Source organism: Euleptes europaea, chromosome 13 (genome assembly GCF_029931775.1).
Source record: "Euleptes europaea isolate rEulEur1 chromosome 13, rEulEur1.hap1, whole genome shotgun sequence".
Classification (NCBI taxonomy): Eukaryota; Metazoa; Chordata; class Lepidosauria; order Squamata; family Sphaerodactylidae; genus Euleptes; species Euleptes europaea.
In genome coordinates, this window is record NC_079324.1 from 15,769,931 (window position 1) to 15,795,086 (window position 25,156).

Genomic DNA, 25,156 nt, shown 5'->3' on the forward strand with positions numbered 1-25,156 from the left:
CTCCTTGAGCTTCAGCAAGAAAGGCGGAAAGAAAACATATAAACAAATAAACATCTGACCTGTAAAACCTGTTTTCAAGTCTTCTCCTAATTGTGGTGAGGTCAGTCGGGTAAGCAACTACAGTGCAATACAGAGGATAGGCACTAAGGTCCACCGGGACAGCAAACGGGTTAGAAATATCTGAAACAGAAGACAATCAAAGTCATTTAAACACCACAAGCTATTGCAGAAACGAAATGGTAAAACATGGAGGCTGGGTGGATGTATGGATCCACTACTAATGCTAGTCCAATCTACATATATGGGGGCGGGGGGGAAATCTCTTCTGAAAAGTAACAGTATATTACTGGGTAATATTATTGCCCTAACCATCACATGGATTGTTGAGATTTCGAGGAAGCCTTTTTTCTTTTTCCCCAATAAACAGTAGATACATTCTGGCACCGGCTTCTTACGTTTCACTCCTTGAAATAAACAGATACAGAAGAGCGTTTACTCTAACCAGATGCTCTGCCTTGCCATCGGCAGTCTTAGAAGGCAGGTATAAAAAGATCCACTTCTCGGAGAGAAAGTGTTTCTGTATACTTGGGGAAGTAAAGACTTGAGAACATGTGTTTTTTCGTTGTCCTTTTTACAATGGAATGCAAATGAAGATTATTTACCCTTTATTAAAGAAAATCCCAGGTCATTCTGAAAAAACTCAACTTGAAAAACTCCTCTCTGATGAAAACCCACAAGTTACAAGTAATGTCACTAAGTTCTGTGCTTTTGTATATAAAGTGCACAGCAGGTATGATAAAAAGGCTAAACGAATTTAAATTTTAAATTTCATATTCAATTTTTACTGTATTTTACTGTATTGTATTTTTACTTCAGCTTTTACAGATTTATTTATTGACTCTATTGTTATTGGAATTATACAAGTGGCTAAACGATTTTACTATTATTATGAATTAGTCCTTTGGTGTTGTTCTATCAAAAATTGTTTTTGTCTTCACTTGAATGTTTTATACAAGTGAATATGTATTTTCTGGTCAATGACCGTAATAACAATAAAACTATAAAGTATAAATGGACTGTTGAGATGTTGACAAAGTATTCATAAACTAAACTACCCAGGAAAAAACGAACAGCAACAGAATGCAGCCAAAAGTGCAGGAACCATAACAGATGCTAGACAGGAGAAGTCTACAACTAGGAGGTGTGTGTGAATGGGAGGCAGGTAGCAGAGGACAGCAGACTTTTTTTAAAAAAACCAGGGGAATCAGGAAAGGATGGTGGAGAAAGCAGATGCCAGAAAAAGGGGGGGAAAGGGAAGGAAGAGTCATAGAGCTAAGGAAAGAAGGGATGAAGGAAACCCCACAAGAGGCTTAAAACAACAAGGGAGCCTTGAGAGACTGGAGTTGGGGGGCAGGCAGTGATGCTAAAAAGAGGGGTTAAGGAGACAAGGGGCAGCGACAACATGTATGTATATGTGTGTACTGTGGTGGTGGTGGGTGATTTTCAAATACCCGTTTGAACAAAACAGATAACTAGTACGTTGTTCCTTTCCCAAAAAAATTTACTTCTTCAACTCCAAGATGCTCCCGCTGGCAACCATGCCAGCATGCGTTTCTTGTAAGGCGCCCAAGATCAATAACATTCACAGATATTCTTTCTGGGTATGTTTTTGATTACTCGGATCCATTGGTTGACATGAGCCAACAGCCGGGGGTCACTGGCAGCAGACACAATCAGGTTTCACCTTAGAAACAAGTGAAACCAGAAGGGGTGGCTACATACTTTGAACACATGAACACATGAAGCTGCCTTATACTGAATCAGACCCTAGGTCCATCAAAGTCAGTATTGTCTACTCAGACCGGCAGCAGCTCTCCATGGTCTTAGGCAGAGGTCTTTCACATCACCTACTTGCCTGGTCCCTTTAACTGGAGATGCTGGGGATTGAACCTGGGACCTTCTGCATGCCAAGCAGATGCTCTACCACTGAACCACAGCCCCTCTTGAGTAGACAATACTGACTTTGATGGACCAAGGGTCTGATTCAGTATAAGGCAGCTTCGTGTGTACTCAACTCTGGGCCTTATTCCCATCTGTGGTCCCCAACTCTCTTCCACTGAGAAAGGATGCTGAACTCAGTGAGGTCCTTTGGCCACCACCATACCTAGGGACAAGAGCTGATCAATGCCTCGAAGGACCCGCACGCATTCCTCGTCTCGAGAATGGGCCCCCCATTCGCCTTCCTGGGGCTTGTACAGCAGAGAAGCCAGCTCCTCCGACGTTACAGGGACTCCGGCTCCAATCTCCTCTGGATAAGCAGCTGCAGACAATGAGGGTGGAGGGGAGGGAGAAGAATGCACATTTATAGCCAGGCCACCACTATTGAACTGAAGTAGAAATTACAGAGGGGAAAAAGCATATTTACTTCCTTCTGGAATCGGCTCCATATCCCAGGGGCTCATTTTTTCTCTTTCGTTGTTGTCCCAGCTGTTAATACAAAATGTATTTAAAAACGTAAATAGATCAGCAGCTACGAGACTGAACTGTTAAACAATAAGTCCTGGTTTTGCCTCACTTAGGGCTGCCAACCCAAGCTTGGGAAAATCCTAGCGATTTGGGGGCGATACCCCGGGAAGGGCAGACTTCAAGGAGGTAAAGAGCTCAGTGGGGATGCGGTGCCATAGCTTCTGCCCTCTGAAGCTGCCATTTTGTCCAGGGGAAACTGATTTTTGTAGTCTGGAGATCTGATTTAACTCCAGGAGAACCCCAGGCCGCATCTGGAGGTTGGCAACCCTAACTTCTGCCATGAACTCATGGGGAGACCTTAAGAAAGGCCACTTTCTCTCAACCTCACAAGCACCTTACCCTTTGCAATATGATTATACCACCTTCCTGGGCTTTTGTAAGGATTACTGACATTAGTTACATGGAGATATGAAGCCATCACAGATGGTCTGGTTCATTGGGCCAACTATCCCAATATTGACGACTCCAACTGGCTGCTGGGAAGATTTTGTTATGTCTCCACTTCCTCATATTTCTGATACATCATTGCTATTATTAGCCCTCTGCTATAACTGTGTTATTACACTGGTTGCAATGTAGTTGGGGGAGGGGTGACAGAAGACACTCTGTCAATCGTTTCATGGAAAGCCTAGATATAAATACAGGTAGAGTATCCCTTATCCGGACATCCCATACCCGGACTGGTCCAAAAACTGGACCCTTTGAGCCGGGATGCAGGCAGATCCGTGCTGCCTGCTTTCAATGTTTCCTCTTGCCTAAAAAAAGAAAATACAGTGTACACTGTATCATAGGTAGAGACTGAAAGACTGCCATTATTAGTTTGTTTATTGTTGCTCTTGTTTAACAGCTGATACAGGTATTCTGGTGAGACAGTTATAATTTTGCTTTCTGATGGTTCAAGGTACACAAAATTATTAAAAATATGGTTTAAAATTACATTCAGGCTATAGGTTTAAAATGTATATAAAACATAAATGAATTTGGGTCCCATCCCCAAGATATCTCATTATGTATATGCAAAAAATCCAAAATATTCCAATATGCAGAAAGATTCTAAATACGGACCTCTTCTGGTCCCAAGCAGTCCGGATAAGGGATACTCAACCCGTATTTCTGATAAACAGCATCATGCTCCCCTGCACACACGAGCAGAAACATACAAATCAAGAATCATGTGAGCTTGCTTAATTCACTCATGGAGTCAGCTTGCAAAATTCAGCTTATCATAGAACAGACTTGTCTTTTCTTAAAGGCACCAGCAGTCACACAGCCTTGCTTATATTAACCCTTACTGAACGCTGTAGCACTGGAAAGAACTGTCAGGGTATTCCTGCTGGAATGGCTGCTGGCTCTCCACCGTTCCAAACCACCATGCGTCATCTATTATGCTGCGAAATCTATCACCTGCAATGGAGAAACTGAAGTGAGCCAAGGGGTGTGTGCGGATGAAAACATTAAAAAGAAAAGCAGATGGCGCCCACTTCTTCTCTGCACAAATCTTCAAACAGCGGTACACTAACTTGAATAGGGAGATACTCAACAGCAAACCATCACTTACCAATCTGCCAGTTCCTTTCTTTGGCTTCATTGTAAAATTGATGCAACACAAGGAAATCAATAACATCTGGCATATCATGGTACCTGTGCAACACACATGAAGTAACTTCAGAAGGAGGCAGCACAAACCCAGATGCAGGTCTCCAGGAAAGCTGGAGAAACTATAATCAGTAATGAACTTGGAATACTATCCTGGGACCTAATCTCAGAGGCCCCAAATTAGGCAAGTTCATTATAGGAATGGTGAGATTTACATGCTGTACTGAACGTGATCACTATCTACATGCCCAGATAGAAGTTCCAAATAGACCTCCTCAATTGAGGGGAGACAATTATATAATCAATAACACTACTCCCCCATGGGCAACAGAATGTAAATTCACCTGGGCTATCACAGGGAAATGCACCATTTAAAATGGATTTACCAGAGGAGATAATAAAGTTTGCCAAAACAGCCTCAGTACATGCTGTACTGAATAAGGAGCTATTAAGACCTTTCACTTTCGAGATACAATTTAGGCCCTAATTTAAAACTAAAAGGTTAAGGTATCCCCGTGTGCAAGCACCGGGTCATTACTGACCCATGGGGTGATGTCACATCCCGACGTTTACTAGGCAGACTATGTTTACGGGGTGGTTTGCCAGTGCCTTCCCCAGTCGTCTACACTTTACCCCCAGCAAGTTGGGTACTCATTTTACCGGAAGGATGCAAGGCTGAGTCAACCTTGACCCGGCTACCTGAAACTGACTTCAGTCAGGATCGAACTCAGGTGGTGAGCAGAGCTTGGACTGCAGTACTGCAACTTACCCCTCTGCGCTACGGGGCTCCTAATTTAAAGCTAAGAGGGTTGCATACCTGCCACAGACCCACATTCTCCCTGCCTTTGGTTTCTGCCATTTAGAAAAAGAACATGTGACACGAGGTCATCATGTTCAGCATTTCTCTGCCAATTAACTGGCTGCCCCTGGAGGGGGGAAAGGGAATGCTGGCAGTGGGGACATCACACGTTTCTTGATCTGAATGTCACAGGGGAGAAGCAAGGCGGCTGCATTCATGCCCCCCCCCCCTGTACTGCTTAATCAGGGTGTTAGTGGAGCCACTTACTTAATGGAAAATGATTCGCCAGTCATTTTGCCTGAGATCGGATCGAGAAAGGCAAGTTTCAAGCAGCAAAGGGTTGGTGGTCCAACTTCGTACTTAATTCCCACAATCTTCACAAATTCTTGTTCCTTTTCATCAAACAGCAGCAGGAGTCAAAAAGGGATTTTGTTTTTTTATTTGAATTGCAGAAAGAAAAATAAAGAAAAGAAACAGATAAATATGATTACTCCTTCCATGCAGAAATACAAATGTACAAAAATAACCTCTAAACCAGGGGTGGGGAACCTTTTTCCTGCCAAGGGCCATTTGCACATTTATGACATCATTCAGGGGCCATACCAGGTGTAGATCTCCCGGTGGGGGGGGGGAAGAGGCTAGGGTTGCCAGGTCTCCAGCCACCACCTGGAGGTTGGCAACCCCAGGGGAGACCACACAGAGAAGGCCTGCAGGGTGCCCCCACTCCCCCTTCCCAGGTGGAAGGGCAGCCAGCAGTGGGCCCGAGCAAACGAGGTGCCAGGGGGGCGCAGCCCTCAGTCAATCGGCAAGGGAGGAAGGAAAACAGAGAAAGAGGAAAAGGGAAGGAGGGAGAAAGGGAGAGAAAGGGAGAAAGAAATGGAGAGAGAGGGAGAAAGAAAGAAAAGGACGGAGGGAGACAAAGAAAAGGATGGAGGGAGACAAAGAAAAAGACAGAAAAAGAGGAGAAAGACAGAAAAAGAGGAAGAAAAGAGAGAAAAGCCTTCCCCCACACACACACCTGCTGGCCCTGCGCGACCGGGCCCCAGCCTCCCCTGCCCACACACACACCCGGCGGCGCACAGAGCCCCGCGCAACCGGGCCCCAGTCTCCATGCCCTCTCCTCCCTAGAGTGCACAAAAGGGCCCCCCCAAAGCCTGATCGGCTCCTGCATGCATGCTCTGCTGCCGGGAGCCGCCAGCCTCTTTCCCCCTCCCTCTCGCTGCTCAACAACCAACAGTCAGTGAGAGGAGGTCCAAGGGCGCCGTAGTGCCGCTGTAAGCCGTGGCACCAGGAACACCCTCTGGGAGGGCCGCCCTGCGCCCCGCCTCTGCAGCAGGGCCCCGGAGCTCCCGAGGGCCACAAAAAATGTCCTCGGGGCCCGCATACGGCCCCCGGGCCTGAGGTTCCCCACCCCTGCTCTAAACAAATAGAACAGGAATGCTTCAGCAGAGTGAAGTCAGGGTGTGAAGTAAAACAAGAATGGACGGAAGAATTCCTTTGTCCGACTGCAGCAGGGATGGGGAACAGGGTTTTTTCCCCATTGGGCCAGCTGCACTGAGCAACAGGGAAGAGCTACGTATCCACCCAATGGGAACTCTCAAATGACCCCAATACCACTTGCAGAAAGCGGCAAGTAAACACTGTCTGCTTAGAAGAAGAGTTGGTTTTTATAGCCAACTTTCTCTACCACTTAAGGAAGAATCAAACGGGCTTACAATCACCTTCCCTTCCCCTCCCCACAACAGACACCCTGTGAGGTAGGTGGGGCTGAGAGAGTTCTAGGAGAGCTGTGACTAACCCAAGGTCACCCAGCTGGCTTCATGTGGAGGAGTGGGGAAACAAATCCAGTTCACCAGATTAGCCTCCCCCACTCACGTGGAGGAGTGGGAAATCAAATCCGATTCTCCAGATCAGAGTTTACCGCTCCAAACCACCACTCTTAACCACTACACCATGCTGGCTCTCCAAGGTCACCTACCAGTCCCTACCATCTGCTCTGCACACAGCTTGAAGGAGTCACTAGGCTGATTACCTGACCTACGGTTGTCAGCTCTGAGTTGGGAAATACCCGGAGATTTTGGGGGTGGAGCCTGAGGAGGGCAAGGTTTGGAGAGGGGAGGGACTTCTATGCCATAGAGTCCAATTGCCAAAGTGGCCATTTTCTCCAGGGGAACTGATCTCTGATGGCTGGAGATCTCCCACTATTACAACTGATTTCCAGGCAACCCTAACCTGACCAGATGATTAGGACAGAGACATCAGAACATGGACTCTGGCTTACTGATGAATGCAAGCGGAAGGACAGCAAGGTCAGACTGGGTCATAAAATGCCACCGCAACAGCAATATGAACGTTATGGCCAGTAAAGGGTAGATGACACTTTCACTGGAGAAATCAAAATTCGAATCCTGGCTTGCTGGAGGGGGACTGGGAACCCTGGCCAGTCACTCTCCCTCTCAACCTAACTCACTTCACAGAGCTGTTAGGAGTACAGAGGGGAGCAGCTCTGGGCTTCTTAGGGGAAGAACAGCATACAATAGAACCATGGAGTTGGAAGGGGTCATACAGGCCATCTAGTCCAACCCCCTGCTTAATGCAGGATCAGCCTAGAGCATCCCTGACAAGTGCTTGTCCAGCCTCTGCTAAAAGACTGCCGGTGAGGGGGAGCTCACCACCTCCCTAGGTAGCCGATTCCACTGCTGAACAACTCGTACTGTAAATTCTTCCTAATATCCAGCTGGAATCTTTCCAGTTACCAGTTTTAAAAAGAACATACATGTACTTCCATTCTGCATTCTTGAACTCACACATTCATTCATTGGCCTGTACTCAAAACTATGCACAGCATTCCTTCTATCTACCTCTATACCCGTCCATCCTTATACTTTGCATGGAAGAGCAAGAAAAGTGACTGAGGTGATGAACAGCAAGCACAGCGGGCACACTGTCTCATTTCAGGCAAAGGTAATAAACGCTGTTGCCATGTATGGCTCTCAACCCAACAGTCCGCCCACCAAATCCCCCACTCTGCTTTACAAACACATCTTACTAAAGTGCACTTTGCACCAATTTACCCGTCACTTGTGGAAGAATACAAACCTGCAACTGAATAAGATGGCCACACCAAAATAAAAAAGAAATACTACGGGCAGAGCCAAGAAGGAAAGTAAGGTGGAAACACGCCAACCTGTTTCACTCCCATGGCACTTGTCACAAACCAAGAAACAGGAAAGGCAAAGCCCAGAAGGAACAATCATTATACACATTTCAATGATCTGTTGCAGCCAGAGACTGAAGACAAAGCATAGTTCTGCAAGTATAGCTTACCCTGAGTTCCATTTTATTCCACGGCTGCTTTTGCAAGTTAACACTGTAAATTTTTGCCTTCCGCACTGCGCGCACGTAAGCTTCATGCCCTTGTCTGAAATAGATGATCTTAAACAAAGAAAAGTTATTACATTGCTATTTGTACAGTAAGGGCAGCATGCCTTTAAAATGTTTAAAGTGTCAAAATTCTGAAAACAAACATCCCACCCCCTTTTAAATTAGTGTGGCAGTTCCAGAAAATGCACAAAAATTGTGCATGTTTGGGGGTGGCGGCTCGGCTTTAAGAGGGGAGTGGACACGTTCATGTAGGAGAGGATATTCATGGCTACTAGTAAAAATGGATACTAGTCATGATGCATACCTGTTCTCTCTAGTATCAGATGAGCTGTGGAATTCTATTAGGAGCTGTGGGACACAGGCAGGACAATGCTGCTGCAGTCATCTTGTTTGTGGGCTTCCTAGAGGCACCTGGTTGGCCACTGTGTGAACAGATTGCTGGACTTGATGGGCCTTGGTCTGATCCAGCATGGCCTTTCTTATGTTTTATGTTAACGTGACACCCCTGGCACAGCATATTTCAGGAAATGAGCAGAGGAATGCTTGCGCCCAGCCATCCACCCCAACCTCCATTTATTTAACTTAGGAGACAGACAGGCCCCCTTCTCTAGAGGTGTCTAACAAAGGAAAAGCAAGCAATGAAAAGTGTAAAGTGATAAAAACTATGAATAAAAGTCAGCGATAAAATAGTTGATTGAACCCACATAAACAGCATAACCGGAAGTTAAAAAGCAGTGGTCACAAAACAGTAATAGTCATAAAAACAGCAGCATTCAGGCTATAAAACAGTGAGCTAAAAAGGATGAGACAGACATTCAACTAAAAAGCCTGGGTAAAAAGATGTTTTTGCCTGGTGCCAAGCAAGCCTTGAATGAGGGGGGCATTCCAAAGGTGAGGCACCACCACTGAGAAAACCCTGTCCCTAGCTGCTACCTGCCTCATTATTGCGGGAGGGGGCAGAGAGAACAGGAAGATCTTAACTGATGGGGCAGGGTTTGGAGAGGGGAGGGACTTCAATGCCATAGAGTCCAATTGTCAAAGCAGCCCTTTTCTCCAGGGGAACCGATTTCTATTGCCTGGAGTTTAGCTGTAATAGTGTAAGATCTCCAGCCACCACCTGGAGGTTGGCAACCCTACTCAGATCCCAACAACCGCCTGAAGACCCACACTACAAACCACTGAACATTGGCAGCTTTCAAAGGAAGTCCCACATAAAGCATGTTAATGTAACCTTAAAGCATGGAGCATCATGGCCAAAGCAAGCTTTTAAAGGAATGGCTGTAGTTGGGAAACCCAGCTGAAGCTGATAAAATGTACTTGGGGGTGGGGTGGGAGAAGGAGACCTGAACCTCCAATCATGAGCTAAGATCTAGCACCACCCCACACCAGAAGCCTGCTCCTTCAGAGGGAGCGCAATTCCCTTTGCGTGCAAAAGCAGTTGCAATGTTAAGAACGGGAATTCTGCACAAAGAGTTTGCATGAGTTTCAGAGCATGAGTTGCACCCTGAATGCCCCCAAACATAATTTCAACCCAATCATAAACTTTCTGAGGATCATTAAGCAAGTTTATTTCTCAGCACAGGAGAGCGGACCTACCTTTTAGGGTATTGCAAGGACTGCTGAAATAATGGGTGTGAAACATTTTGGACTTCATAAAGACCTACATAAATACTGATTATTACTGTGCTAGTTTGCACCCTGGATTGCAATATCTTTCCAGATTACTTGTGGGCACTGACAGGAATCCTGCACAAGCAGTCTTTCCCATTCTCTCTGATCATTAGGGTTGCCAGCCTCTAGATAAGAGTCTGGTAGGGTTGCCAACTCTGGGTTAAGAAATACCTAGAGATTTGGGTGGTGACGCTTGGGGAGGTCAGGGTTTAGAGAGAGGAGGGACCTCTGCAGAGTATAATGCCATACAGCCCACCTTCCACAGCAGCCATTTTCTGCAGGGGAACTGATTTCTATTGTCTGGAGATCAGTTTTAATAGCAGGAGATCTCCAGGTGCTGCCCAGAAGTTGGCAACGCTAGGGCCTGGAGATCTCCTAGCTTTACAATGGATGTCTATTTGTCAGATATTAGTTCCCCTGGAGAAAATGGCTACTTTGGAGGGTGGGGCTCTATTGCATCACATCCCTGCTAAGTTCTCTCTCTCCAGGCTCTACCCCAAATATCACAGAATTCCCCAACCCGGAGTTGGCAACCCTACCCAGTGATTATACATGGAGGAGTTGCCCCTCCCACTGAGACGAATAGAGACCTTGCCCATGTCAGAGCACCATGCATGCATCTGAGCGCACTGTAGGGCTCTGGACTGGGGGACAAACAACATAATTAAACTGAACTGACGACATGGAAACATTTTCTGAAAATGCATTCAATGTAAGTTGCTTCCTTAGGAAACATGGCTTACAATGTGTAAAGAGCATAGATAGGTGTGCATTATTTTCCAGTTTGGAACTGAATTCAAGGGAGGAGTTCACACATTTGGTACAGTCCTTGCAGCATTTGAAAATTCTTACTTAATGGAAAGTACGTGTCCCGTCCCTGCCCCCATCAAAAATCTGTCTACATCAGAAAGCTGACGGCCCAGGCGGAATCCTTTTCCCCGAGTTGTTAAAGATGGTCGTATGGGGGGGCGGGGCGATGTCAAGCAAGTCATCTCCAGGATGCTTTCTGAGGTTGCACAGAATGAAGCGCGGCATCTGATACAGTCTTACTGTGGCACATTGGTAAATATTTAGATAATCCATCTCTAAATATTTAGATAATCTGTCTCTGCAGTTAAACAAGCAACAGCTACCTCATCTCCCATTTGCGGGACAAAGGGGGACCGTCGTGGTATGGTGTCCAGTATCCAGTGGGGAGCAAACCATTCCTCTGTGGGCTCTCCGTCCATCGAAAGCAGTCCGCTGGGTTTCTTAAAACAAAAATGTGTCACGCGTATTTATATGTTTTTTTAAAAATATTGGAGATATACTTTCTTTAAAAAAAAACTTTTTACGTTGAAATGTTTTGATGTTTGCTGCCTTGGGGCCCCGATTTGGGTGGAAAGGTGCCACAGAAATGATTAAGTAAATAAATAAATAATGCTTTTGAGGAACATGTGAACGGCTGATTTAAGCAGTCATTCATCCAAGAAAAATGGCACTGTTTTATCAACGCAGCTTCCTTTAAAGGAAGGAAAGAAGGAAAGAGAGAGAGAGAGAGAGAGAGAGAAAGCAAGAGAGAGAAAGAGACTAACCTTTTTTCGTGTCTGTTTGGATTTCTTGCGTTTTTCTTCTTGCCCTTTTGTATCCTTCGCATTCTCATCTTCAGAGCTGCTACAGATTTTGCGAGCAGTTTGTCGCGTTTGTCTCTTTGGAGGTTGGAGGTTAATCCCGGCATCCGCAGTCCAGTCGGAGTATTCACTGGATGAATCACTGAAGACGACACATTAGAAAGCACTAAGAAACAATGTAAAATGCAGTTGGGAGAAAGGGTCCTGATCTCACTGGCACAGAAGGCTTACTTTGAGGAGCTAATTTAGCAAAACATACTCAAATAAAATCCGTGTAAAAATAAGCCACAGGTTGCTACCTACAGACGGACTGCGGTGCTATTCTTACTGCAGCAAAAGCAGAAATAACTCATATGGCACCTTAAAGACCAACAGATTTATTATGGAACAAGCTTATGCAGTCCAGAATCCACTCTGTGCATCTGATCAAATGGTCCCTCGCCAAAAACATTTCTGCCACAATAAACCAGTTAAGTCTTTAAAGCCTCTCATAACTCCTTTTCAGTATGTAAAAAAAAATCCAATGCACTGTTTCAGCTGCCAAACCACCTGCAAAGGCCAACTTTATTTCTACTGGGATTTAACATAATAAGAAAGGCCATGCTGGATTAGACCAAGGCCCATCAAGTCCAGCAGTCTGTTCACACAGTGGCCAACCAGGTGCCTCTAGGAAGCCCACAAACAAGATGACTGCAGCAGCATTGTCCTGCCTGTGTTCCAAAGCACCTAATATAATAGGCATCCTCCTCTGATCCTGGAGAGAACAGGTATGCATCATGACTAGTATCTATTTAGACTAGCAGCCATGGATAGCCCTCTCCTACATGAACATGTCCACTTCCCTCTTAAAGGATTTCACAACGATGACTCTTCTCAGATGGGAAATCTGATGAGGCTCTCTCTGTTGTTCTGCGTTCTCTATATGCTGGCAGTTCCCTCCACTACTGGTGGATTCACACAGGCAATGCAGTGTTAAAACCATGCAATAGTAGATGTGACCTGCTACAATCCCCATGACTGCAGTAAGCCAGAGAAAGTGCTGCCACTGAGATCACTAGATTAGCAGCCAGCTATACTTGTGATCACCTGGTTTACACAGTCAGCTTGTCCAGGTTGTGTAGGACGAAGGAGCAGAGCAAAGAAGGGCAAGTGGGTTCAGGGAAGGCTAATGTTTAGGAGAAAGGGCCATGGAAAGGGTCATTAAATTGTGGAACTCCCTGCTCCAGGATGTGGTGATGGCTGCCAATTTGTAAGGCTTTAAGAGGGGAGTGGGCATGTACATGGAGGAGAGGGCTATTCATGGCTACTAGTCAAAATGGATACTAGTCATGATGCATACCTGTTCTTTCCAGGATCAGTGGAGCATGCCTATTATATTAGGTGCTTTGAAACACAGGCAGGACCATGATGCTGCAGTCATCTTGTTTGTGGGCTTCCTAGAGGTACCTCGTTGGCCACTGTGTGAACAGACTGCTGGACTTGATGGACCTTGGCCTGTTCCAGCATGGCCTTTCTTACAAGTGTGCCACTACGTAATATCTGTAATATCTGTTCCAGCTTAATGCAGAATTTATACAGTTTCCAGTAGTCAAGGTGGGTAGCTGTGTTAGTCTGTAGTAGTAGAATAAAATTTGAGTGCAGTAGCACCTTGAAGACCAACAAAATTTTCCAGGGTACAAGCTCATACCCTGGAAAATTTTGTTTGTCTTTAAGATTCTACTGGATTTGAATTCTGTCCCCTTTGTGAATTCCAAGCAGGGAAACGTTGGGAAGGGGCTGTGGTTCGGTGACAGAGCATCAGCTGTCCATGCAGAAGGTCCCAGGTTCGATCCCTGGCAGCTCCAGTGAAAAGGATCAGGTAATACATGATGTGAGAGTCCTCTTCCTGAGACCCTGGAGGCTCTCCTGTCAGCAAGAGAAGACAAGACTGACCTTGTCAGACCAAGGGTCTGACTCCATATACGGCAGCATTGCATATGTGAACTTGATGTAGCCCTATTTCATATCAAGAAAAGGAAGCAGCCTTGAACCTATGTTCAATTTTTCTATAGTGCTGTAACAACAGTGAGGGAAAAAACACATGAGAGGTTTTGCCTTGGATTTGCCACTCTCTAAATGCATTTTCCCCAGCCAAATTATCAAAATGCAAAAATAAGCCCCCATGCAGAGTTTTGAGAATTCAGATGGGGGAAATGTGCATCTAGTGGGCGTCAAATCCAAAGCAAAACCTCCCATGCGTTTTCACCCTGAGACTGAAAGCATACCTTGGAGATATTGCGGGTTTGGTTCCAAGACCACCGCAATAAAGCCAGTCACACAATTTTTTTTTTGTTTCCCGGTGCATATAAAAGTTATGTTTACACTATATTGTAGTCTATTAAGTGTGCAATAGCATTATGCCTAAAAATAATAATAATTTAATTGTAATAATAATGGAAAAGTTTGAAATATTATGAGAATTACCAAAATGTGACACTGAGACATGAAATGAGCACATGCTGTTGAAAAAATGGCACCCTACTCAAAAACGCAGTATCTGCAAAGCACAATGAAGAGAAGTGCAATATAGTGAGGTGTGCCTGTACCTGGAACTACTTTCACTTTGCCACGCAGCCACGTTGTCATCCACTGACGCGTCGCTTGTGCCGCCTGTATCATCTTCCTGAGTTAAAGAGGAGGAAGAAGAGTAAGTGTTGTCCATTTGCACCGTCATTTTGCTATCATCGCTTTTAATCCCAGCAGAAAATAGATCTCCTGCCAGCACTGAACATTTCCTGCTGAAAAGGATTGCAGCACATTTCCAAAAATGATGCAGGTCAAAAAGACAAAGTCAATAACCAGCTGGCTACCTCTTGTGCGAGCACCAGGTCCTTACTGACCCACAGGTTGACGATGCTTACTAGGCAGACTATGTTTTTATGGGGGGGGGGTTGCCATTGCCTTCGCCAGTCATCTACACTTTACCCCCAGCAAGCTGGGTATTCATTTTACCAACCTCAGAAGGACAGAAGGCTGAGTCAACCTTGAGCCGGCTACCTGAAACCAACTTCTGTCAGGATCGAACTCAGGTTGTGAGCAGAGCTTTTGACTGCTGTAGTGCAGCTTACCACTCTGCCTCCCAGGGCGATGGCAAACCACCTCCAAATGTCTCTTGCCTTGAAAACCCTATAGGGTCACAATAAGTCGGTTGTGACTTGACGGCACTTTCCACCACAGAGTTGAGTCAAGCACTCTTTAAACCATCTTAGAGCAGGGTCAAGCAGTGTAAATATCTATCCTAGTCTTCACGTATATCCCAAATGTGCCCCCACCCCAAATCTTCACACATGTGCACAAACCACATGATAGTAAATTGTCACGATCCTAAGTGTTTCTATATTGATTCAGAACCTTGAATATGTTTCATCCATATTATATTGTGGCAATTTTACGATGCAGCCCTGTTGCCAGTGGTTATGTCCCATTATTGCAGATTGCAGGGCTGAGGCTTGCCACAACAGACTGGCGAAATTTCCACCAAGAACATCCTGTAGCTTAGCTGCTAAACACTAGTTCTCATCTCCCCCCCCCCCCATTTAAAATTGCATTTGCATTTCTCTCCAGTCTCGTATCTGCAAGTTGAGTCTGCAGCTACCGCCATGGTCTTCACATCCGATTGGGGTATACTCGATAATGACTTGGTAATTTCATAACTTTTGATCATTTAAAACAACACATAAAACAAGAAAAAGGAGCTCGGTGTTAAAACTATTTGGTGAACCAATCAACAAAAAACCCACCGCAGCCATGAACAGAGATGATAATTGCCAAGAAAACTATCAAGTGCCCAACCTCAGAGGAGCTTTCAGAATCTTCCTGGGTATGTGAATTTCTCCTTGCACCTGGGGAAGGGTGTTCTATGGTGGAGCGTGTTTGGTAAGCATGCTGGCGCTTGCGTTGGTTTCTTCGCAAAGATCGTCCACTGCCAGGTTGATAATCGCTCTTTTGTGGCATTTGGGAAGAGAGAGACAGAGAAAACACTGATGGGATCACACAGCCTGTACCTGATAAGACAATCTGAATGAAAGCTTGTGTGAGGGTCTAATGGGGCCTCAGTAGGAGGGCGCATCAGTAGAGGGCTAGTCTACAAGAGCTTTCTGGATGGAAGAATGCCCCCACTGTGCCTCTTCATGGGTCTATAAAAAGGTACAGCTATAGTCCTCTGTGCAAACACCGGGTCATTACTGACCCATGGGGTGACATCACATCCCAGTGTTTACTGGGCACAGTATGCTTATGGGGTGATTTGCCATTGCCTTCCCCAGTCATCTACACTTTACCCCTAGCAAACTGGGTACTCATTTTACCAACCTCGGAAGGATGGAAAGCTAAGTCAACCTTGAGCCGGCTACCTGAAACAGACTTCCATCAGGATCGAACTCAGGTCGTGAGCAGAGCTTTGACTGCAGTACTGCTGCTTTACCACTCTGCGCCACGGGACTCACGACAAATCTATATGTGACTGTTAATTCCAACAAGGTGTTTTAAAGGGCTGGGCTGAATTGCTACCCTTACTGCGTGCCTTACCAGTGAGGCAGCCATCTCCTGGGAGTCTACCTGGCTGCCTGAACACTCAGGGGTTGGGGCTCATCAGTGGGAATCTGCCCCAAAAGAAGTGAAGGTGCCGAGCCACACTTACACTCCCTGCTGCCTCCACAAGTTTCTTTGTAGCTGCTCTACCCCAGCTACCCTTCAAGGGTAGCGTCGTCTCCCCTTACTTCTGACCACTGATGTCACTTCCTGAGTGCTCATGTTTCTATTCAGGCAGTCTGGCTGTGCTGCAGGGGTCATCTATTGAGGACTCTTGCTGTGGTACATGACAGTCTTTCTTAGAATAACCAGCCATTCATTGCCCTCCCACATGTTTCTACATTAATCTGCAGTACTTCCCTCATCTCACCCCAATGAATGGGATAAATTAAGCAAGCTGCAGTAGGACAGTTACATTTTAAAAAATCCACAATAAACAAAAACTAAGTTGAAGAGCTTACATAATTCAGGGCATCTTTTAAAAAAATTATTTAGGAAACTTGCCTTTAAAGGAGGCAGTTTTCCACATTCTCTTTTATTTATAAAGCCCCCCAAATCCTCTCATCTCGCGCTAGCATATAAACTCTTGTATGCGGTATTCCCTCTCTAAAATCTTTTGTAAGTATAATTGTCCCTATGATTCTCTGGTTCCTTTACATGAGTGTTTCTGAATGCCCATTGCCAAGTTTTACCCTGAAACCACAACTCTAAGGGATAAGTGCCACATAATGGATGCTTCCTGCTTCCTATCCACTTTCTCCCAGGCACTGGTTTAAAACTGCTCTGCAGGCACTGCTATTGGATCAAACATGAATGTATAAAACTGCCTTATAGCTGGTCAGACCCACGGTCTATCAAGGTCAGGGGTCTCCTTTGAAGGGCAGTGCTTCTTCCTGACCTTTTCTATGAACTACTGCCTTTTAACTGGAGATTCCAAAGACTGAGCCCGGAACCTTCATGGACATGTTCGTGGAGGAGAGGGCTACTCATGGCTACTAGTAAAAAAAATTGATACTAATAATGATACATACCTGTTCTCTCCAGGATCAGAGGAGCACGCCTGTTATATTAGGTGCTTTGGAACACAGGCAGGACAATGCTGCTGCAGTCGTCTTGTTTGTGGTCTTCCTAGAGGCACCTAGTTGGCCACTGTGTGAACAGACTGCTGGACTTGATGGACCTTGGTCTGATCCAGCATGGCTTTTCTTATGTTCACTTTAAGTGGAACACATTTCATACAGGCTTATCATCTCCCCAAAGGATTCACAGGACCTATCAAATCTAAATCTTTCCTCTTGATACCACCGTCTCATTCATGGGGCAAGCTCCCATAACTATGCCAGTCCAGCTGGCTCTGCACATGGCATTCACGGATTGTCTGAAAACAGGTTGCTTTTCTCACCCTTTGTAACGTGTGGGAAGGCTTCCTCTTCTTTTCAGAAGTGTACAGATGGATTTCTAAATCACCTTTGGCACCTCGGATTTCTTCCTGAACTCTAAAGGAGAATGAGAACAAGTCAAGGTTATTGACTGAATCTTTGAAATATGCTCTTCCCAAAGTTCTTGTCATGATTGTTACCAAATCTTTTTTTTTGGGGGGGGGGCTAGGACTTTTTATCTATTTCTCTGGGATAACATACCTCCATCTAAGGAGGAATCAGATCTGCACATGCAGGAGAAGATGCAGCAGTTACTGCCCAAGCAGAATGGATCGGATGGTCTGCTGGTTTGTTCCAGCAAGGTTTTGTTATGTTCTTAAAAAGCCCTGCTTCTCGGACTCACCCACCACGCTTCAGATGGCAAGGGGACCCACAGGAGAGAATTAGATAGATATATATAGTTACTCGCAGCCGCAAAAATTCACTTGATTGGCGCACAAGACAATTTGTTTGATTGGTGTAAAATAAATTGTTTTGCATATGAAAATAAAAGTTTAATAAAGTATTAAAATAGTTTATATGGTCTTTGTTTAGAGAGAACAGAGCTAAGCAATGCAAAACTGATCCCTAGGGACAATAGTCCATCAAGATTTTCTTTGCCAACTGACAAAGACACTCAATGCGTTCACCGGAGAACCAGTCCCTTTGGAAGAGAAGCTTTTCCAGAGAAAGATTTGAATGGGCCGTAGGCCCGTTGAGACTGTGGGCCTTTTTTGCCTATCATCGGATTATACATTATGCTGGATTGGTTTCAGATCTGGTTTCCAAGATTTAAAGTATTTCTACGCTGCTTTTCAAAATCTCAAGGGATCTACCCAAATCCATAAAACATCCAATAAACCAACCAACAAGTAAGCAACAAAAATGTCAACAGCTTAAAAACTCAAGCCAGCCAAAGAAACCAAATCCCAACTGAAAAAGAAATGTGCTGCCCCACCTTTCTTAACAGAAAGTTAAGAGTTGTAGCTTTCTGTAAGTCTTTAGGGAGATGATTCACAGGTGCAATAGGTTAGGAGAATGGCAGTCATATTCACAAAGAAACCCATCTTCGGCAGGCCCAGACAGGCAACACCACAAACAGTGTACTAGTTGTGATACTCTCTTACCTGCTAACACCCGGATGCAGCTCATTCACCACCACTCTCCTGCTCCACGCCATGAGATCTCTCTCAGTGGCCATCTGACTTCTCGGGGCATTGTGGTGCATCTGCCTGACGCCTTCGATCTGGCCACTCCGTCTAAGGCCAACATTTGGTGGGGAAGCAAGATCCAAACTCGGACTTCTCAAAACTAATGGGGGGGGGGGAACCAAACAATGACAAAATCAAATCAACTTTCCACCAAATTTGCTACAACTAAGTTGAAATCTGTGACTTGCTATTTTTCTCTAAGAATGAGAGGGGACAAGTCTTACTGCTAACAGACTGTGATCTGTTTTGCGGAGGATTTGAAGGCACTACGCCTAAATTAGGCCTTCTCATATCTTGTTCTCGTTGCAACTCTCTGATAATTCCGTCGAGGATGCTCTCTTCCTGGTCGTTGGTTTGCTGCCCGATCACTTGCTCTACCACCTCTCCGTCACCTTTGCAAGAGCAGAAGGACCAAGTGAACAATTTGAGCTGTACCAGCAACCCAAGTCTTATCACAGCAACCCTAAACAGATGTGCCACAGGAAAACCAGAAGTGGAACACAGTCACCTGGAGCCTATCAGAAGACACAGACAGACAGGAAGGCTCTCAGCAGCACTGAATACCTTTTCAGTTTATTCTTCCACATTTTTTGAACACAGACCGAAGATTAATGATGATTGCACTTCGTCTTAGCATATAACTCCGGAGGTTTCCAACAAATGTTTTCCATAGTTTTCAGCAGGAATACACCAACATGAAAAATGAGCCACTGACTGTGACAGCATGCTTCTACCAAGAGATCATTCCATTACTAAGATCTTACTGTCTGATATCTTCCACCTTTTAACTCACACTTCCTCCAAAGGGCTCCAGATGATGAATGTGGATCTCCCTTCCTCCACTTTACTCTCACAACAACACTGTGATGCATGTTAAGCTCAGAGATTGTGACTGGCTCAGGTTCACCCAGTGAGTTTAAGAGCTGAGCAGGCATTTGTATCCAGGTGTCATCAGGATCAATCTGACACTCGAACCCCTCCATATACTTCCTCTCTTGTAGTAACCCCCTTTTTACAAGATAGCTGTAATCAATCCAAGCCCAAACATAATTAGCTGGGATCCATAATTCTCACCCTTTCCTCACAGGATTGTTGTGAGGGGGAAAATGGGACCATTGCATCCACGTATGTCACTCTTGGAGATAAGACAGGATAAAAACATGAAGAATGAATGTTGTATTAAGACTATTTTATAAGGAAAATATAAACCTCTCTTGCAATAAAATAATTGGTGAATCATCCCCACCCCCACTCTATTGGCAAAAGACATACCATTTGCAACATATCCCAGTTGAGGAATGAGCTGTTCATCTTTACAATTCTCCCGCCCTGGTACAAGCCTTTGGTATCTTGTGGGGTGGGGATTTCCATCCACATCTACCAAGAAGGGGGGAGGCATGAGATGTGGGGCTTGCTGAGTTTGTTCATCCAGCACATAGTTATTAGCATCACGGATCAGAGGGCGATAATCCGTATGGAAGAACATCTGATCTGGAATCTATATGAAAGAGAAACTCAGGAATCAGCAACACTGGGACATCGCTTAATTCTGCTCATACAATTTCTACTACAGAAGTTAGCCCCTGGCCCCAAAAGAGCAGTTTTCTCCCAAATTGAAAAGTTTCATCTCAGGCCCGTCAACTACTCCCTCTTGAAAGGATACCAAACTCTGTGCCCATACAGCACAGAATAAGTGCAGGCTTGATTCATTCGTAGTGCTTCAGCATTTATTCTACGTGATTGAACTACAAGGGCACAGAATTCAGCACTTTAAAAAAACATTCTTCTAGTTTTTAAAAGAGAAGTCAGCTAAAATTTCAGGAAGCTGCAGAAGTGAGCCAAGGTTCCAAGCAAGGCAAATGTCTGTCTCCCTTAGCAGTAAGAATTCTACAAATTTATATTTTACAAGTAATTCTTTGAGAATTAAAGTAGCTTCCAAACTCAAGAGGTTCTGGTTTGGATCGATGAAAGTCCCTTTAAGAGAGCACCTCTCCCTCCTACAAGCCCCACCCACATTCTGAGGACAAAAAATTCCCCCAACAAAAGGTTCTGCTACTGCATGGCCTTTAGAACCTCTGAATTTTGAAGCATGCTGTCCAGGAATATGGGCTTTAGCCAAAACTTGCTTTCTTTAGGATACTGATTAATGTACAGTATAACTGCGACATTATTAATTTCCATGGTGACTTTATTACAATGATTGTTTAAGGCAGGGGTTCCCAACGTTTTTGGTACAGTGACCCACAAGTCCAGATGTACTTGGTACTAGGGTTGCCAATCTCCAGGTACTACCAAATACACACAGAAACAGCTCTTATACAAATGTAACAAATTCTGTATTATACCACAACAAATCTGATCATTATACAAGCTTACAGAAATACAAAAATACAAATTACACACTACAAAATACAATTTTTCAATATCCAATATGGTATACAACCAACGCATGCAATATTCCTATATCCAAAAAGGTATGTATTTTTTCTTCAAGTACAACAGGTATGTATTATCTGTATTTTACATATAATTCTTTTTTATATTTTTTCTTTTCTTTTCTTTCACAGGTATCTGGTAGAAAAGGAATACGGCCGTTTCAGTTCTTTCCTCAGTTCCTTCTCAAACCCTTAAATTGCAAGTTGGTATATCCTAGGAGGGAACCTAGGAGTATATGAAAGTATACTAGCCACTTGCTGGCAGATAATATGCAATTAATGCTACCCATGGGAGCTATGTGAAAATGTTGGAGAGGAAAATAAGGGCGAAGGCAGATAGCTCTAGAGTAGAATCCCATAAATAATGTTGTTATCAGTGGTATATAGCAATATTAACCCTTTCAGATTTTATTTTTCTCCACGTGCTTCCTTTTGTTTATTATGTGCTATTCTGTGGATGATGTTTCGTGAAGGCCTATGGCCACATACAAATAAAATTTTACTTACTTACTCTTTACACCATCTTAAGCTTCTTCGAATAAAGACATGATTGCCTTCACACTATTTTGCTTTAAAAATTATTTTGCTTATTTTATTTATTGAGAATTTAGATCCCCCCCCCCCAGTATTATCAGTCCTAAAGGTTCACTGAGCAAGGATGCTCCGGTCAGCTATTTGAAGATCACAGCCCAAACGTCAGTTAAGACTATCTGCTGCTAAAATCTCAGTTAAAGTAAAAACATACAGGTTGAGTATCCCTTATCAGAAGTGCTTGGGACCAGAAGTGTTCTGTCTTTTGGAATATTTCCATATACATAATGAGATGTCTTGGGGATGGAACCTAGGTCAAAACACGAAATTCATTTATATATACCTTATACACATAGCCTGAAGGTAATTTTATACAATATTTTTAATAATTTTGTGTGTGTGTGAGGCATCGTGGGGAACCTGACATTGGTGCAACCAGCCTGCACATGTGCCATTTTATGACCCATTGTGGGCCATAAAAAACTCTTTGAGTTTTGGATTTTGGATCATTTGGGATATCAGATTTGCAGATAAGGGATTCTCAACCTGTACTGTGTAATTTTATTCCTGGTGCAAGTCCTATTCATGAAATAAAAAGCTACGAGTCGGCCAAACCCACCTTTTCGTAAAATTTATTGCATCCAAAACCAAAAAGCAGCAGGTGCCCGTGCGAGTCTGTGCAGGCAAAATGTTGCCCATCGGGGGAGAATTTGCAATCGAATACTGCACCGTGACCTTGGCCTTCAATCTGAAACAAACACAACACAACACTGGAACTCATTTCTCTGGATAAGCCTCTCCATTAAAATCTCATCTGTTCTCTTTTGTAGTTTTCTGGAGCATGTCTGGTCTCCTAACTTGCTGTTTTCATTTCGCTGTATTATAACACTGAGTGCTCATACAGAAACAAAGTCAATGGCAGCAGCTTCCTGTGAAAGCAAGGCCCCTTTGCAATCCTGAGAGTGGGCTGGACTTCCAGTTAGATACCCCAGGTTCAGGGCCTACACGCACATGCCTTCATAATCAGACAATTAAACCTTTTCAAAACTAAGCAAAGCAACAGGTGCCTCTAGGAAGCCCACAAACAAGACGACTGCAGCAGCACTGTCCTGCCTGTGTTCCAAAGCACCTAATATAACAGGCATGCTCCTCTGTTCCTGGAGAGAATAGGTATGCATCATGACTAGTATCCATTTTTACTAGTAGCCATGAATATCCTCTCCTCCATTAACATATCCACGCCCCTCTTAAAGCCTTCCAGGTTGGCAGCCATCACCACATCCTTGGGTAGGGAGTTCCACAATTTAACTATGCATTATGTGAAGATATATTTCCTTTTATCTGTTTTGAATCTCTCACCCTCCAGCTTCAGCAGATGATCCCGCGTTCTAGTATTATGAGAGAGGGAGAAAAGCTTCTCCCTGTCCACTCTCTCCATACCATGCATAATTTTACAGACCTCTATCACGTCTCCCTTTAACCGCCTTCTTTCCAAGCTAAACAGCCCCAAGCATTTTAACCTTTCCTCATAGGGCAGTTGCTCTAGTCCCCTGATCATTTTGGTTGCTCTTGTCTGCACCTTCTCAAGCTCTGCAATATCCTTCATTACGTGTGGTGACCAGAACTGTACACAGCATTCCAAGTGTGGTCTCACCATAGATTTGTACAAGGGCAGTATGATTGCAGCAGTTTTATTCCTTACTAGGGCTGTTGATTTGGTTCGATCCGAACCGAAAAACAGCTGAATTTCCCGCAATTCGGCGGTTTTTTCGGTTCGGATGAACCGAACTCAAAAAGGGGGGGGAAACCGGGGAGACAAATTCGCCGAGTTCGGGGTCTTCCCGAATAAATTCAGCAAATTCGGCCCCTTTCAACAGATCTGTGCCTTCCAGATGGAAGGTGCAGATCTGTCCCCCCCTGCGCGCCTCCAGGGAGCTTCCCTGGAGGCGCGCGGTGGGCCTTTTAAATAGATCTGCGCCTCCGGGCCGGGAGGCGCAGATCTATTTAAAGCCCCCCCCTTCCCAGCCCTGCCGGGAGTCCCGGCAGGGCTGGCGGGGGGCTGGCAAGACCCTCTGCGCTGTCTGCGCAGACAGCGCAGAGGGTCTTGTTTAAAGGGCCCCCCGCGCGCCTTCAGGGAATCCCCCTGAAGGCGCGCGGGGGCTGAATTTTCCCCCGAACTCCGGATCCCCCCGAATTTCCAGGGATCCGAAGCGGGGGAGTTCGGACTTCGGCACGGCCCGAATAAAAACGGCCCGAATTTTGCCGAAGCCGAACTATACAGAATTTTTTTTTTTCAACAGCCCTATTCCTTACAACCCCAATGCCCCCTTGGCCACAAATACATGGCCTGCATTACCATGTTGAAGTAATTGCGAATTTTTGTTCCTTTTTCAAGATCCCAAATGAAAATGTTCCCATCGTGGCCTGCAGAGAGCATGATCCTTTGGTCAAATGGGTGAGCTTCCAAAACAAACACTTCGTCGTCGTGGCCCTGCAAGGAAAGCAGAAGAATGTAATGTTTCCTACGGCAGTGGCAGCCAGCAGTGAAGCAGCTTTCCAGACCTCCGTGCAGAAAAGGTCTTTTCTGATAACTGGCGCCTGAGGTGCTTTACTTGGAGACTTTCTGCCTGCAAATCCTGTCCTCTACCACTGAGCCACAGCTGCTTTCCTATATGCACTGACATCTCTGGCAAAAGCCTTTCCTCGCTGTTATGGGCCATGCTTGAAACATTAAACAAACTGTATGAAAATATGAAGCTGCTCTATGTGGAATCAAAACACTGGTCTACCCAGCTCAGTAAAGTCAAATGATATCAGCTCTCCAAGGTCTCTGTTAGAAAACTCTCATTCCCAATAAATGCTGCATTAAATCTTTTAATTGGAGGCCAGAATGGGTGGATGGTGGCTATGCTGCTTTTATGGAAAACTATTGTTACCCTTTAGTGTCCCTGGCAATACACTGAAGAAAAAGGGAGTTGGTTTTTATACCCCGTTTTTCTCTGTCTTTGAGGAGTCCCAAAGAGGCTTACGATCACCTTACGAGAGCCAGCGTGATATAGTGGTTAAGAGCGGTGGTTTGGAGCAGTGGACTCTCATCTGGAGAACCGGGTTTGATTCCCCACTCCTCCACATAAAGCCTGCTGGGTGACCTTGGGCTAGTCACAGCTCTTAGAGCTCTCTCAGCCCCACCTACCTCACAGTGTGTCTGTTGTGAAGAGGGGAAGGGAAGGTGATTGTAAGCCAGTTTGATTCTTCCTTAAGTGGTAGAGAAAGTCGGTATATAAAAACCAACTCTTCTTCTTCTCCCCCCCCCCCAACAGATACCTTGTGAGGTGGGGGGGGGGGCTGAGAGAGTTTGGAGAGAACTATGACTAGCCCAGGGTCACCCAGAAGGCTGCAGGTGGAG

At 44.9% G+C, this 25,156-nt stretch overlaps 1 protein-coding gene across 1 annotated transcript in view; it reads right to left on the minus strand.

The window, feature by feature from the left end:
• Window positions 1-25,156, minus strand: part of BRWD3 (bromodomain and WD repeat domain containing 3) — a 91,193-nt gene that overhangs the window by 18,751 nt on the left and 47,286 nt on the right. The window contains exons 15-31 of the mRNA XM_056858967.1: window positions 24,107-24,241; window positions 22,370-22,498; window positions 20,057-20,282; window positions 19,009-19,176; window positions 18,701-18,884; window positions 17,558-17,651; window positions 15,418-15,567; window positions 14,172-14,248; window positions 11,551-11,728; window positions 11,110-11,226; window positions 8,249-8,356; window positions 5,189-5,313; window positions 4,085-4,167; window positions 3,819-3,930; window positions 2,426-2,487; window positions 2,165-2,320; window positions 60-180 (exon numbers count right to left, since the gene is read on the minus strand). Coding sequence (XP_056714945.1) covers window positions 60-180; window positions 2,165-2,320; window positions 2,426-2,487; window positions 3,819-3,930; window positions 4,085-4,167; window positions 5,189-5,313; window positions 8,249-8,356; window positions 11,110-11,226; window positions 11,551-11,728; window positions 14,172-14,248; window positions 15,418-15,567; window positions 17,558-17,651; window positions 18,701-18,884; window positions 19,009-19,176; window positions 20,057-20,282; window positions 22,370-22,498; window positions 24,107-24,241 — 2,225 coding nt within the window. The remainder of the gene's footprint in view (window positions 1-59; window positions 181-2,164; window positions 2,321-2,425; window positions 2,488-3,818; window positions 3,931-4,084; window positions 4,168-5,188; window positions 5,314-8,248; window positions 8,357-11,109; window positions 11,227-11,550; window positions 11,729-14,171; window positions 14,249-15,417; window positions 15,568-17,557; window positions 17,652-18,700; window positions 18,885-19,008; window positions 19,177-20,056; window positions 20,283-22,369; window positions 22,499-24,106; window positions 24,242-25,156) is intronic.